The following is a 15,326-nucleotide window of genomic DNA, read 5'->3' as shown; positions in this document are numbered from 1 at the left end:
ATCGGAGTGCAACTGCGCCACTTAAACAAAAGAAAATTTATGACAATAAATCCATCTGCAGCTAAATTTGAATCAGTGAAAAAATGCTTTTGTAAATTATTATTTTCCAACAAAACGTATTTAGCGTTATTTTCAGACGATTGTGAACGAGCCAGTAATCAATAAAATAGCAGCATATCCAAACATTTTAATAAATCAATTAACGGTATGTAACAAGATTTATCAGTTTGATTAATAACTTGATTTAGTTAATATTGAAACATATATCAAAGTACTCAATATTTTAAATGTTAATAGCTAATTCGTCACAAAAATGTATTCATCATAGGCATCAATTGAATTTTTAAATTAATGCTATCAAGTACAAAAGTTAGTATGAAAACGTTTCTACAAAAGAAAAGACCCATTCCAGCACCTCAAAACTGAGTCCACAGTATAAATCCTGTAGCTGCCTTTTTTGTTCTTTATACTTTGCAAAAAGTATTTTTTGTTAGGAGATTCGACATATTGTAATTTTATTAATACTGAACACACTTTTTATATCTGCCAGCAGAGCAATCACATGACCTTAACACAAGCCTATTGTCAGCGCTCTCGCTTTACATCCCGCCTACAGGTAGGCAATCTGTTAGCTCTGAATTGTGAATTTCTGCTTTGATTGACAGTCCGCCAATACTGCCTTGCTACACTTTATTTTTCTACAGTTACAGCTGACACCAGCGCCTGCTTTTTGCTATTAATAGAAACAAATACATAGAATGTCATTGCTCCCGCGGCCCACCCAGGACTGCTTCGCGGTCCACGTTTAGGCCACGGACCACAGTTTGGGAACCCCCACCCTAACTGACTGAATCTCTCCGGATGAGCCTGTTTTATTTCCCATTGTTCACTCCGTCCCTGCGTGGGCTTCCCCTTGTGAGTCCCGCTCCCTGTTTCCCTGTTTATGAACATCTAAAACATCTAAATAGTTGTAGCACAGGAGAGATAACACTATGTAACACAATTTTTGTTCCTGGGTAGTAAGTGTTATTTCCTAATTGCTTATGCCTCAAAAGTATAGAAAATGGCTATTATTCCCCACAAACTTTGCTTTTGTGACCAGGACAGTGATATTTTGAAATTTACCTATTTCCAATGAGAAAACGGGCGAATTTGTGTCTTTTCGTTCACATAAAGTCAGAAAAAACAACATATGAATCCAAATTAACATGTATTTATACTAAAGTAATACAAAAATGACTACAAAAGATTTAGAAGTGAGTAGTTTTTCGAGATTTACGATTATACTGTAAATCACTTTCACAAATCAGCCCCCAAATGTAGTCTCCCATCATGTTCTCGTTATACTGTCCTTGGTAGCGGCGTTCAAAATCAAGTATATCCTGGTGGAAGCGCTCGCCTTGCTCCTCCGAGTACGCTCCCATGTTCTCCTTGAATTTATCAAGATGAGCATCAAGGATATGGACTTTGAGGGATATCCTACAGCCCATTGTGCCGTAGTTCTTCACCAGAGTCTCAACCAGCTCCACATAGTTTTCGGCCTTGTAATTGCCCAGGAAGCCCCGAACCACTGCGACAAAGCTGTTCCAAGCCGCTTTCTCCTTACTAGTGAGCTTCTTGGGGAATTCATTGCACTCCAGGATCTTCTTTATCTGTGGTCCGACAAAGACACTGGCTTTGACCTTTGCCTCAGACAGCTTAGGGAAGAAATCTTGAAGGTACTTGAAGGCTGCCGACTCCTTATCTAGAGCTCTGACAAATTGTTTCATAAGGCCCAATTTGATGTGCAGTGGTGGCATCAGCACCTTCCGGGGGTCCACCAGTGGCTCCCACTTGACGTTGTTCCTCCCCACAGAGAACTCGGTCCGCTGTGGCCAGTCCCGCCTGTGGTAGTGCGCCTTGGTGTCCCTGCTGTCCCAAAGGCAAAGATAGCAGGGAAACTTGGTAAAACCGCCTTGGAGACCCATCAGGAATGCCACCATTTTGAAGTCTCCTATGACCTCCCAGCCGTACTCATCATACTTCAAGGTGTCCAGCAAGGTGTTGTAATCCTTGATGCTGTTGTAATCCTCTTTGAGGTGCACCGAGTGAGCCAGGGGAAGAGACAGGTACTTGTTACCATTATGGAGCAGCACGGCTTTGAGGCTCCTGGATGAGCTGTTAATGAAGAGGCGCCACTCATTCTGGTTACAGGCGATTCCGATTGCCTCGAACAGACTGGTCACATTGTGGCAGAAGCAGAGCCCATCTTGACGGGTGAAGAAGCTGGAAAAAGGTTGGTGACGCTTCCTCTGATCTGCGACTTGCACACTTTCGTCCAACAAGTTCCACTGCTTCAGCCTAGACGTCAAAAGCTCGGCATTGGACTTGGTGAGACCAAGATCTCTAATCAAGTCGTTGAGGTCTTTTTGGTTGGGGTAGTATGGGTTTCTCTCCTCAGCTCCACCTCTGAAATTGTCATCTGGATCTACAACGTCTTCCTCGTTCTCTGACTTGCTGCTCTCTTCTAAAGACGGCTGCTCTCTCTCCGGAGGAGTGGGTACGGGGAGCTCATGGCAGTGTGGCACCGGGGCGATGGATGAAGGAAGGTCCGGATACGTGATAGCAGGTGCATTCTTGCCAGTCCGACGTTTGGAAGGGTCCACCATGCAGAAGTAGCAGTTGCTTGAGTGGTCAGTGGGTTCCTGCCAAATTCTTGGGATAGCGAACTTCATGGCTCTCTTTTCTCCTCTGTACGATCCTACATAAATACATTTATTTCACCCATGACTAATGTGTAAGAGATTCTCGCAACATTTTTCATATATGATATATTTTTTCAATAGCATTGAAAATTGTAAAACATTTTCAAATTAAAAACTTTTACAATTTTAAAAATTTTAACAAATTTTATAACATAAAATTCCGAGCAACAATTGTCCATCTTACCTTCCAGAGTTTTTTTGCAGTGCTCGCAGGTGAAATGAGGTGCCCAGGGTTTGTCTTGATCCCCGACAGGCATGCCGAAATATGCCTTGTAGGCCTCACACATCTTAGCAGATGCTTCCACGGAGTACTTTTTCGCTCTTGTCTTGATAATTTGCCGCAGACATAGCAAAATGCGTCTGCCGGATGCTTGCAGCCTCTTGATGCCATCTCAGAAAAATGCACATATGTATCCCCTTAGGCAGCTGGAACTAAACTGAACTGGTGGGCTTAAGGCCCCTGTATTTATACTACTATTTATATTACTGGAAAGTTCTAGAAAGTTCTAGAAGTTACTCCAAGTTTACTCAGCACTGAATCTATCTGGAATGTTCTGGAAAATAGGTAAATTTCAAAATATCACTGTCCCGGTCACAAAAGCAAAGTTTGTGGGGAATAATAGCCATTTTCTATACTTTTGAGGCATAAGCAATTAGGAAATAACACTTACTACCCAGGAACAAAAAAAAAAAAAATTGTTACACGGTGTAATCATACCCTCTATAATAACAGAGCTGGCTAACTGCTCTCAGGGGGTTGTCTCTGTTATTACCTTCCACTGCCACAGAGTGCCCCTCTCCAACACCCCAATGTGAGCAGGCCCTGTTCTTCTCATACCTGTGATGGGCAGCAGCTCCAGTGGCGTGTGTGTGTCAGTCACCTCGACGGCCATGCTGGTCTGGCCCGCAGGTTTCACGAGGTTCAGCAGGCTGGGGTTTATCTCGGGCTCGATCTCCACCGCAGTGTCCGCAGGAGCTGTGCTCCCTGCTTGCTCCCCACTCTGCTGCAGGGCAGCTCTGGTGCTGTCCTGCTCCGCTGCTCTGGGGGAGTTTGTCACAGGCAGGGGGTCAGGGAAACCTGCCACAGCTTCCAGTGATCTACACAGATCCAGAAAGACGGAGCAAGTATGACAGTGACATGCAGTTACAAAATGGAGCTTTCAGTATGGAAGGAAAATAGATCAACGTGACCTAAACACGCGAGTGTGGCATCAACACGGACTGTACAGACAGGGAACTCCCTACACATTATGTAGAGATACAGTATACAGCATGTAGAGCTTTAAATGTGCATGGTGATACCCGTTCACTGGGGATAGGGATATGCTTCCCATTGTTGTTTGGTTTCATTTTGAAGAAGGAAATGACAGATCACTTTCAAGACCTGTTATCTATCTATTACCTTTAACAATGCATTCTTAAGAGTTACAGAAGTATTGAAGCAAAACTAAAATTCTGCACATTCTGGACCACATTTTACAATCGGCAAGGCACATGTAGTTATGCCAGGTCAACTTTGCGTTTACCTTTACTATGAAACTGTTGTGTACTAATGGCATCTAATGAAATGTGAAGGGTTGAGATTTTGTCATAACATCATTTTGGGGGTCTCTACAAATGAACTTGTCTTCAATTTCCACTTTTGTGACCTCGAAAGCTAATAATTGTAATATTTGTATACCTCATTTAACTGATCCAATTAAAAAGATATCACCAAAAAAATCTTGTCTATACATCTTATGTATGTGACCCACACATTACAGAAACTAAGAGAAATTCTCCATTTCACATATCGGTTCTGCGTCACACATAGGGTGTGCCGTATACACAACAACACTGATGTTGTTTTTCCCTTCCTTCCATTTAATCTGAGCATCAACACTTTTTTTTCATGATACAAAATACAAAAACAATAAAAAAAATACCTGAGATACCTTCAGCGTAGGTATGGTACTGCATTTTCTGCCAACACTACTGTGTGTTCTGTAATCCCTTCAACACAGCCCGGTACGCCTTCACACTCCCTCGATCCTCTTACCTGCTCCCACTGTCCTCTTCCGTCCTTCCCCCCGGGACCTTGGGCTCCCCTGCCTCTCCTCCACCTCCCCATCCTCTTCCCTCTTCTGTTCTTCTCTCTCTGCTGACGGAGCGGCTGCCTTCACTGTGAGAGGAGTCCTTGGCCTTTCCCTCTCCCCTCTCCTTCCGCTGGTGCCGCCCACTCCTCCTCACCCTCACCCCCTCTTCAGGGGCTAACCCCTCAGACAGGGGGCCGTGGGCCTTGCGGCTTGCCCGGTTTCCTCTCTCTCCATTTGCTCTGGGGCTCTGGTGGCCCTCCTTGCTGCGTGCTTGGCAGTGGTTGGTCACCCCCAGTGTCTCTTCAGGGCCTGGCAGTGGCATTGGCATTTGCAGGGGTAGTGGCTGTATGTCTGGGACCACAGGATCTCTGCAAAGGCTCTCAGTCTTCCTGTGTCGGTGGCAGCTGGCTCCCCTCTCTGGCTCCTCGGTCGGGCTGGAGTACAGAGCCTCTCTGCTGGACATCTGCCTTCGCCTCCTCAGCTGGCTGGTTCTCTGCTCCCAAACTGACATTGTGAGCCTCCTTCTTCTCTCCCTTCTAGACAGAAAATAGTTAGGAGGGCCATTGAGAGACTCGGGATCGGTGAGTGCTTCTGAAGCTCTGGCAGCTTTGATATGAATGGTGTGCCGGTGTCTGCGAATTGTCTTTCTCCTAGTGAGCAAGGTTTTTCTCCTGATAAAAATAATAATTTCAATAATGACAGGGTCAGCGTTACAGGTTCTTGACAATCTGGGTTTTAAACAATTTTATTAATTTAGTTATTCATTTATTTAGGAGGGTAATTAACCCAATTAAAATACATTTCAAATGTCACCATATTAGTTTTTGAAATTAATCTCTGTCATTACAGCAGGCAAAAAGGAAGACAATTAATACATAGAACAACATGAGTGTCCCTATAGTTTAAGGATCCATTGCACATATTTAATAATGCATCTATAAATATGCTATAATGGTTTATGATCAGATCCCTAAAGTACAGTGATTCCACAACATGATTCTGTCATTCAGAAAGCAATGTAAATATGTGAATCAAAACACATTTTCACATTGAACACTAAATACACAAAACTTGTCATTGAATTTACCGAAGTTTCTTTTAGTATTTCGAAACGGAGACCTTCACATTCTTTTGCACTTATTATGGTATCTTTTAAAGATGAACTCCATAAAAATGATAATAATATTTTAATGAGTATCATTATGTGTATATAACTTCAAGAAAGTGCAAAACTATGAGAAGGTCGCCATCATTTGTTTTTTGACTGCAGAATCCTGCACATTTTTGCAGAACATTCTAATTCAAAAACGAGTGTGGTGACCCTCCCATTCTTTTTGCAGTTAGGTGAGTACTGTCACACACTGCAGTAACTTCAAATGACTATTCTTTTTACTGTCCCCATATCTTTTATGACATTTGAAATCCCTCTGAGAGGTATATTGCAAGCACTCCAATACTGTGTTTGATGTGTTTAGGTGCTTTGATCTGAGCTTCTCTTCAGTTGTTTTTGACCATTTCTGAATATATGTAACACATGCTACATCAGCCGGTGTTGGTATAGCACAAAAAGACACCACCATGTGATAAAGTTTCCTTTTGTTCTAGATGGAGTTGGCTCTTACTACACTTTAGGCACTATAACGTGTGTTACATTCGTCTACAACCCCTTAACACTACATACAAATCAGAATAAAACTCAATATTTGAATAAATGCAATAACAGCTCAGATAGCAAACATCATAAAAAAATAAGAAGCAGTAAAAAAGAGTAAATTAAAACATTGCTGTCTATTTTAAGTGTTTAATTAGTTTAAGTGCCCTGAACATTTTTCACATCACATTCTTGAGTTTTAAATCTATACAGAAATCTGGCCTGTGTTTACAGTGCTCCCCCTTTATAAAACGGTAGACAAGACTCATAGTTAAGAGACCGCAGTATAAATGGGCTGCCTTATAATGAGGGAGTACTGTGCTAAGGGCTTTAAACTGAACTGCATTGCATTACTATTAACAGGCCATGACATTACCAGCAATAGCAACAGAGCGGATGTGTACTGCACACAGCAACAAAGCATGCCCAGACTGTCTCCACTTCCCAATCCAATCGGGTTGGAGGGAGTAGTGAAGCGCTGAGCCATTGAAACTGGTCTGCTGAGAAGTGTGGCACAGTATACCGCCCAGCATGCTAAGACTAGTTAGCGTATAGTACTTCCACTGTGAACAGATCAGAGCCAGCAAAAAGAGGCTTGACTGGGGGTACAGACACACGTGCCGTGGCATATCTATTCTGATCCATGGGGAAACACAATCATGCACTATTAAAAGTGAAGCGCATAATCACATGGTCAATGAGCAGCTATAGAGCTGTGTGTTTGAGAATCAGCAGCACCTCACTCAGTGATGTTAAAGGAGACACATGGGTGTACACAATTCCACAATTCTCTCACCTAAATATCATTAATAGTATTTGATTATCTCTGCTTTTTATTGAAATCCTTGAAACGTTGAAAAGTTTTAGCTCAGCAAGGTTCATAGCAATATGTTCTCTACTATTACAAGAAGCTTCTAGGTAGTTCCCCATAAGGGCTTTGTGTCATTATTTAAATTTTAACACTTTTATTCACCATGTGATATGAGCTTCAACAACGCCTCATTGCGTTCTCCATGGTTCGTTCAGATATGCGTGGATCATACCCCAAGCGTCTTCATGCTGGCTCTGTATCATTGCAATTCCCCACCCACACAATCAACATGAACATACGAAAATGTATTTACCTGCTTCTGTGAAACGCAGCCTTGGTACACAAAACCACACAATGAAAGCCGTGCACTGAGACAGGTCACTGAATGATGATGTTTATCAACTTAAACAAAAAGGATAAGCTGCCAACAATACAACACATCAACATGTCTCTGTTAATAATACCAGTTTCATACGGAGCACTTGGAGTGCTGCCGCACATTACAGAACTGGCTGCTCTTCAATCTCAACCCCATACTGCAGAGCTGAATGAAGGTCTGGGAGAGAGAACTCCACTAACCACCACAGACCAGTGAACTAATAAAAGGATCTGTACACACAAATGTAGTACCAGCTACATGTTTTAAAATTCAATTATGTTTCCTAAAATATAGAATACTGCACATTTGAGACCTGTACAGTGAATGGATGCACATAGTGTGGAACATTTATGGAATTATTTTGTTAGCTATAAACACTCAGTGAGTGAGATGCTGTATAATATGTTAGTCAGTTTAAATAGTCTGAACCTAAGTTCTACACATCTTTTGGTACAAGTAATGCTTAACAAGCTAGAAGAGGTTTCTACTTGTTTTCTTTCTCGTGAGTCACTGCAACAGTTGAGTGAAAGAGTTAGGTCCATTTAAATGATGTAAAAGCAGTAGAGCTACAGTAGCCATGGCATTCAGATCTGGCTGTTTTATAAAAATACAGAAAGCAATCTGTGATGGGGTTATGAGTTTTAGGAAGACAGTACAAGTATTATGATCCATCGCTGTCTACATCATTAAAACAGACCCCTAAACATGTTCAGTATGCAGAACATAGTGTTCACAGATATTGAATACGATAGCCTTACACTGTACATACACTTACCACAGTAAAAAACACTAAGCAAGACATCTATGTTTCACATGTATATTGCTGACAATGGTTAAGCAGGAAGGTTACGCAGCAAAGCTAAGCACTTAACACTTGGCTACATGTTTCAGCTCTATTCTAACAACGCCCCTCACACACTGACACAGGGGAATCTGCTGCTGAGCCCCTGTGTTGAGAGCCTCTTCTACATGGGAGGCATATGGCTGTACTGAAACAGAGACAGACACTCACTCTGAAGCCAGCATGTTTGTTGCTGACATGGGGCTGACTTCCTTTGCTTTCTGCAGGGCGTGCTTCTGGTTGAAGGCCTCTTCTTCCTCCTGCTCATCCTGGCAAAGAAAGCACCAGAGAGATTCACACCACTCCACAATGGGAAACACCTTGCTTGTTTGTTCCATATTCATAATAGGGGTAAAACGACTACTAAAAGTCAAATAGTTGAGGTAAAAAGAGTCGAACAGTTTAAAAACAATTGGAATAAATCATGTATTTGATGATGTCTGGTGCTCTATTTGTGATTGTACTGTTTCGCAAGACTTTGCTGTTTGCGCGCTATATTTTTAAACTGCTTGCAATTTTTGAAAACTATTTATTCATGTTTAAAATGTCATTTATATGTTCATGTGTTGCAACCGCAACTGCACTTCTGTCCATCTGGAAGTAAGATATCAGTTTAAAAAAAAAAATATATATATATATATATATATATATATATATATATATATATATATATATATATATATATACAGTGCCTTGCATAAGTATTCACCCCCCTTGGACTTTTCCACATTTTGTAGTGTTACAACCTGGAATTAAAATGGATTTAATTAGGATTTCTTTGTCACTGATCTACACAAAATAGTCCATGATGTCAAAGTGGGGAAAAAAATCTACATATTTTTCAAAATCATTTACAAATAAAAAACTGAAAAGTCTTGATTGCATAAGTATTCACCCCCTTTCCTGTGACACCCCTAAATAAGCTCTGGTGCAACCAATTGCCTTCAGAAGTCACATAATTAGTTGAATGGAGTCCACCTGTGTGCAATTAAAGTGTCACATGATCTCAGATTAAATACACCTGTTTCTGGAAGGCCCCAGAGTTTGTTAGAGAGCATATCTAAACAAACAGCATCATGAAGACCAAGGAGCTATCAAAACAAGTCTGGGATAAAGTTCTGGAGAAGAACCAATCAGGGCTGGGTTATATAAAAATATCCCAAACTTTGAACATCCCCCAGAGCACCGTTAAAACCATTATTAAAAAATGGAAAGAATATGGCACAACCGCGACTCTGCCTAGAGAAGGCCGTCCACCAAAACTCAGTGACCAGGTAAGGAGGGCATTAGTCAGAGAAGCATCCAAGAGGCCAATATCAAATCCCGTTTGGATTTTGCCAAAAAGCATGTGGGAGACACAGCAAACATGTGGAAAAAGGTTCTCTGGTCTGATGAGACCAAAATTGAACTTTGCTCATCACCCTGAGAACACCATCCCCACGGTGAAGCATGGTGGTGGCAGCATCATGTTATGGTGATGCTTTTCATCGGCAGGGACAGGGAAACTGGTCAGGATTGAGGGCAAGATGGATGGAGCCAAGTACAGGGAAATTCTAGAGTAAAACCTGTTTCTGTCTGCAAGAGACCTGGGACTGGGGCGGAGGTTCACCTTCCAGCAGGACAATGACCCTAAACACACAGCCAAAGCTACACTGGAGTGGTTTAAAAACAAGAACCTGAATGTCTTAGAATGGCCCAGTCAAAGCCCAGACCTCAATCTGATTGAGAATCTGTGGCAAGACTTGAAAATTGCTATTCACCAACGGTCCCCATCCAACTTGACAGAGCTTGAGCAATTTTGCCAAGAAGAATGGGCAAAAATTGCAGGATCCAGATGTGCAAAGCTGGTAGAGACTTACCCAAAAAGACTCACAGCTGTAATTGCTGCCAAAGGTGCTTCTACCAAGTATTGACTCGGGGGGGGGGGGGGGGGGGGGGGAATACTTATGCAACCAACAAATGTCATTTTTTTTTGTTTAATTAACTTTTGTGTCACAATAAAAAATATTTTGCACCTTCAAAGTATGTTGTGTAAATCAAATGGTAAAAATCCCAATTAAATCCATTTTAATTCCAGGTTGTAACACTACAAAATGTGGAAAAGTCCAAGGGGGGTGAATACTTATGCAAGGCACTGTATATATATATATATATATATATATATATATATATATATATATATATATATATATATATATATTAGATAGATAGATAGATAGATAGATATTACATAAATTACTCCAGACACAAAATTGATCTATTAATTCACGCTGAATTCTAATGTTTAAGAAATGTTAATACAAGATAAAATTATGTTGAAAACCCATTTAGCCAGGCAGTGAACTCACATTAGAAATTACTGTAACACCTAGCAACTCTTACCCTAATTTAAACACTTGCTTTATGGCCCAGCATTTTTAATAATGAATGTCTGGGTTAAGTAGAACAAACATGCATCTGCAATGATATTTGCACACTGTTCACTATTTTTTCTTTTACACCCGATTTTCTCACAATTTAGAATGTCCAACTATGTTCCCTCACAGCAGCAATTCCCCACACAGCTCAGGAAAACTGAAGGTTTAGTGGGAGTCCTCTGATCCCATGACCAAGCCAATTTCTCCTTTTACACCCAGAAACACCCAGAAACTCGATGGCAAATGTCAGTCAGCAACTGACCTCTGGAGCCTGGCTATTAAGGTTTGCTGTAACACAAGGAGGAGAAACAGCCCCTTCCAGTTTTACCTCCCTAACCCGCAGGAGAACCACAGCCAAAGTGACACTCCCTCCGAAATCTTCAGCAAAGACCATTGACTTCGCTCAGCCAGGACGTGAACCTGTGCTGCCCTGACTGTATGACTCACCCTGCACGCCCGACTGCCATGCTTTTACCAGGTTAGCCACTTGGGGACCCCCCTGCACCCCGTGCCACTTTTGGGCTTGACGGGAAAGGGAAGAAGTTTGTGTGAGCTGAGGCCATCACGAAGACAGGGCTCCGGTTGAAAATGCATCAATGTCTTGCTTTACCTTAGTCAGCTCCTGAGCATTGGCTAGATTGTCCACCGCGATGGCCAAGAACACATTGAGCAGTGTGTCTGTTCACAACGGAGTCAAGGAAATGAGGAGAATGACAATCAGATCTGATCTAGACATGCTGTTGGATGGTGTGTCTTGATTGTTCTCTATCCTTTAATCTCTGTCTAGTTCTATATTTCCACCTACCTCAAAAAATATACACATAGCAACATATAAATGAGATTTGTATAAAAACATAACAATATACATCACTCCATTGCACTGCAGCAAGTGAAGTAAAGCAATCCCACTGTGTTTATTCTTTCTAGATTACATGACCCAGTCGTGGTGCTCCACAGACACCCTTATATCTACTGTGAGGATACAGTTGCCGAAGAGCGTCAGAACAATGAAATATATAGAGGACCACATGCCAGACTTGACTCCTCCATGAGAACGAATCCCATTGTACATCACCTCATTCCAGTCCTCTCCCGTCAGGATCTGAGAGAGAAGAAACAAAACATTAACAGGACCTGCTTTAAATTAGTTTTCATTTGCTTCAATGATCCAGCTGATCGGAGCATCATCACTGCAAGGCCTGGTGGAATTCTTGATTCCCGTTGATAAGCTCTTAAAGCTGCAGCAGCATTGCTCTTGTTGGTATAATAAAGGGTACGAGGCTTATTCACTGTTCCATGGTCAGCATGTTGTCTGCGTTGGATACAACTAACCTGTTGGTGCACTAAGAGCTGTCATTTATACAAAAGAAGATACTAGTTAATGAAACTAGTGACACAAAGGCAGTGCCACCTATGAGCTCCAGTGGCAGTTTCATCTCACGCTTGTGACACTACTTTTTAAAGGGAAACAAAACAGAAACATGAAAAAGAAAAAAAAAACTGCTTACCTGGAACACTGTCATTATTGCTGCAGGGAACGTATCAAAGTTTGTTGGAGTGTCTTCAAAAATAAACCTGTAAACAGAGGCATATTTAACCAATTAAAAGATCAAATGATGGTGTCACAGAATTATTGATTATCAGGTTTCTTGATGTTTCCAGTTGTCTCAAAAGAAATACGTTTCTCTAAAAGGCGATTGATTTATTACGGTATTTTGTGCGCTCCTAAAAAATAAACACTGAAAAATTCAAGCCTAAATGAATGTTACCTAATTTAGCGACCTCCACTTAAAGGCTCATTTAAATTTCTGCTGGGAGGAAGGGAGATATAAAACAGCTGTAACACTCTACAGAACTACCTCTCACAATGGGTTTCGAAGTAAGTACATTTCTTAAAATTAAAAAAAAATGTTTAAAAAGGAAGCTAAATTAAAAACTGCCAATCAAAGTTGCTTCTGTGGTAAATATCTACTTTACAAGGTTAAAATAAACAACAACACATTCAAAGTACACTGATTAGAACTGTACGTGGTGGTCATTTTGAATATGTGTTAGGGAGGGATAGCTCCTCCTTGTAAGAACTACAATATGTATGAACAGCTCTCCTCATTGTGATTTGTCTGTTTATGGGGGGTCACCAGGAATGCGTAAGTTGTGAAGTGTTTTGGAGAAGGGGGGAAGTTTTTTCCCAGAGTTTTACAGAGGCAACTTTAGCACAGAGAAGAAGAGAAACAGATGGAAATATAGCAAATAAAAATAGAGATTGAAATGTTATAAAAATATCACCCCGCAGTTCTTAATTAGTACACTGCAGAAGGCACCAGCCAAACAAAACAAAAACAGTTGGACTTAGTTTCTCATGGTTTTACCTCAGACTTTGTGATTTCATTAATAATAATGATTGTTCATTTACCTGCCCCCAAAGAGCTGCATCCCCAGCAGAGCGAAGACCAAGATGAAGAGGAAGAGCAGGAAGAGCAGGCTTATGATGGATTTCATGGAGCTCATGAGAGACACCACCAGGTTCCGCAGCGACGCCCAGTACCTAAAACAAACCAGCAGGGGGAGTCACCCAGAGAACCTTTGCTATGAGATACATCCCTAAAAACAGCATCACTCTAAAAGACAATCTCATCATACATTCAACCTGGGATCAGAAACATTTACACTTTGATATTTCTTGGAACCTACTCGTTATAATAAATATAATCTTAGTCATTATTCTTCGTTTAGCTGATACATTTGGGTTATTTATCTGATGCTCAATCATATCCTGGATACTCTTGTCCAGACTATTCCATGCCATAGGGGTGCTGTAGCTAAATGCTGATCGGCCAACCCAGGACCTTCTCCAAGGCACATGATAAATAAGTGTAAGACTAGATTGTAAACTATACTTGATTATATTTACTTGTAGCAGCAAACCTAGATAAACATGCAACACACCTATTACAGTTTTACACACAAAAAGTACCCAGTGTAATTGCCTTCTACAATTAAGTGACATCCAATTTAAAGAAGCCAGTAACTAGCAGTGATGGGTTGAAGGTGACATTCTAATATAAACTGGCTGTTTTGCTCATTAGTCGATCCAATTTTTTTAATTGCTCAGCAAATAAAGTATCACCATAATCAAACAATACAGCTCTTTATAACACGATTTCTACTTTGAAGCGTAAAGTTTTACATACAGATTGCAAAGGTACACTCCCAAGCCTCTCTGAAGCTCTCTATTACACTCCATTTAAGATTACTGGGAGGTTCACTCCAGCTGTGTGGGCCTGAATACACAAAGACCTTCCTGACAAACTCCTTTACACAGACAGACAGCATGGCTGTAGAAGCACATACTACAGTGTCTCCCAATCTACCAATGACATGAAACCTTAATATGAATGTATTATTAAACAATGGTCATAGCCGTGTTGTGTATTTAGAAAAAAATGAGCATGGGTTCTTTAAAACAGCACACTGCCTGGTTGGTTAATTGTAATGGTGTGAGATATCTAAGGAGGTAAACAGGTTGGACATGAAGGTGCTGACGGTGACAGTAATACCAGATTTCAGCTGTCTGCTTTCAAAAAAGTATTACACATTAACAAAAATTGTTACACATCGTGACAGAAATACAGTGATTCTTGGTGGTAAATCTCCCTCCCGACCTGTGAGGGCGCTAAGTAGTGAGAACAGAGTACCTTGGACGAGTTGGCCAGACACTTCATTCCCAGGGTTCAAAGGAAGTTGGACAGCTAGAAAGGGGGCGGAACTCTGGTGCATTAACTCATCGACCCAGAAGGGAAACAATGTGGCAGTCATGGATTGGAGGGGCGGCTGCACTCGTTTACCAAGGGGTCATGTGTGACGGCATAAAAAGAGGACGAAGAGACACAATCTGTTCCTTCGCTGTGGTTAAGAGATATAACCCGGAAGGACTGTGTGAAACCTGTGATAAACATATCGTGAGTGTTTGTTTGTTTTGTCTCTAATTGTTCTTGTTTGTTATTAGTAGACGGCTAACACGTTCCGGAGCTGTCGCCAATGGCCAGCATGAACCCGGAACAGCACTGCACTATTGTGACGAATAAACTTGTATCACCCACCACGAGCACCCAGGACTGGTGACCATGTTTGTACATTGTGGGAAGGATATGTGTGTTTATTATTTGGGACTGCATACCCGTGTTTATTTACCCTGTGCATTACACATTGTTGTGTATTGCTGGGGATCTTTATTTGGTCACCAGACCTGGAATTATAAAATAAAAGAAACCACTTTCCAACTGGATTACAAATCTCTGTCTGTTAATTACGCACCGCATCACTCCTACACCTGTACACTGCAAACCACATTGCCACACACATTCATTTATGTGCATATTTGTGAGCAACATAGACTCTATTCCAGAAA

General features: G+C 41.3%; 1 protein-coding gene across 2 annotated transcripts in view; it reads right to left on the bottom strand.

Annotated features, from left to right (window-relative positions):
* Positions 1-15,326, bottom strand: part of LOC117406186 (voltage-dependent R-type calcium channel subunit alpha-1E) — a 156,322-nt gene that overhangs the window by 57,308 nt on the left and 83,688 nt on the right. For both annotated transcript variants that reach the window (XM_059031925.1, XM_059031924.1), the window contains exons 13-19: positions 13,332-13,463; positions 12,427-12,493; positions 11,903-12,020; positions 11,529-11,596; positions 8,673-8,770; positions 4,783-5,355; positions 3,583-3,842 (exon numbers count right to left, since the gene is read on the bottom strand). In XM_059031925.1, coding sequence (XP_058887908.1) covers positions 3,583-3,842; positions 4,783-5,355; positions 8,673-8,770; positions 11,529-11,596; positions 11,903-12,020; positions 12,427-12,493; positions 13,332-13,463 — 1,316 coding nt within the window. The remainder of the gene's footprint in view (positions 1-3,582; positions 3,843-4,782; positions 5,356-8,672; positions 8,771-11,528; positions 11,597-11,902; positions 12,021-12,426; positions 12,494-13,331; positions 13,464-15,326) is intronic.

Source organism: Acipenser ruthenus, chromosome 10 (assembly GCF_902713425.1).
Source record: "Acipenser ruthenus chromosome 10, fAciRut3.2 maternal haplotype, whole genome shotgun sequence".
Taxonomy (NCBI): domain Eukaryota; kingdom Metazoa; phylum Chordata; class Actinopteri; order Acipenseriformes; family Acipenseridae; genus Acipenser; species Acipenser ruthenus.
Note: the sequence above shows the minus strand (reverse complement) of the source record. Positions and strands in the feature narration are given on the sequence as shown.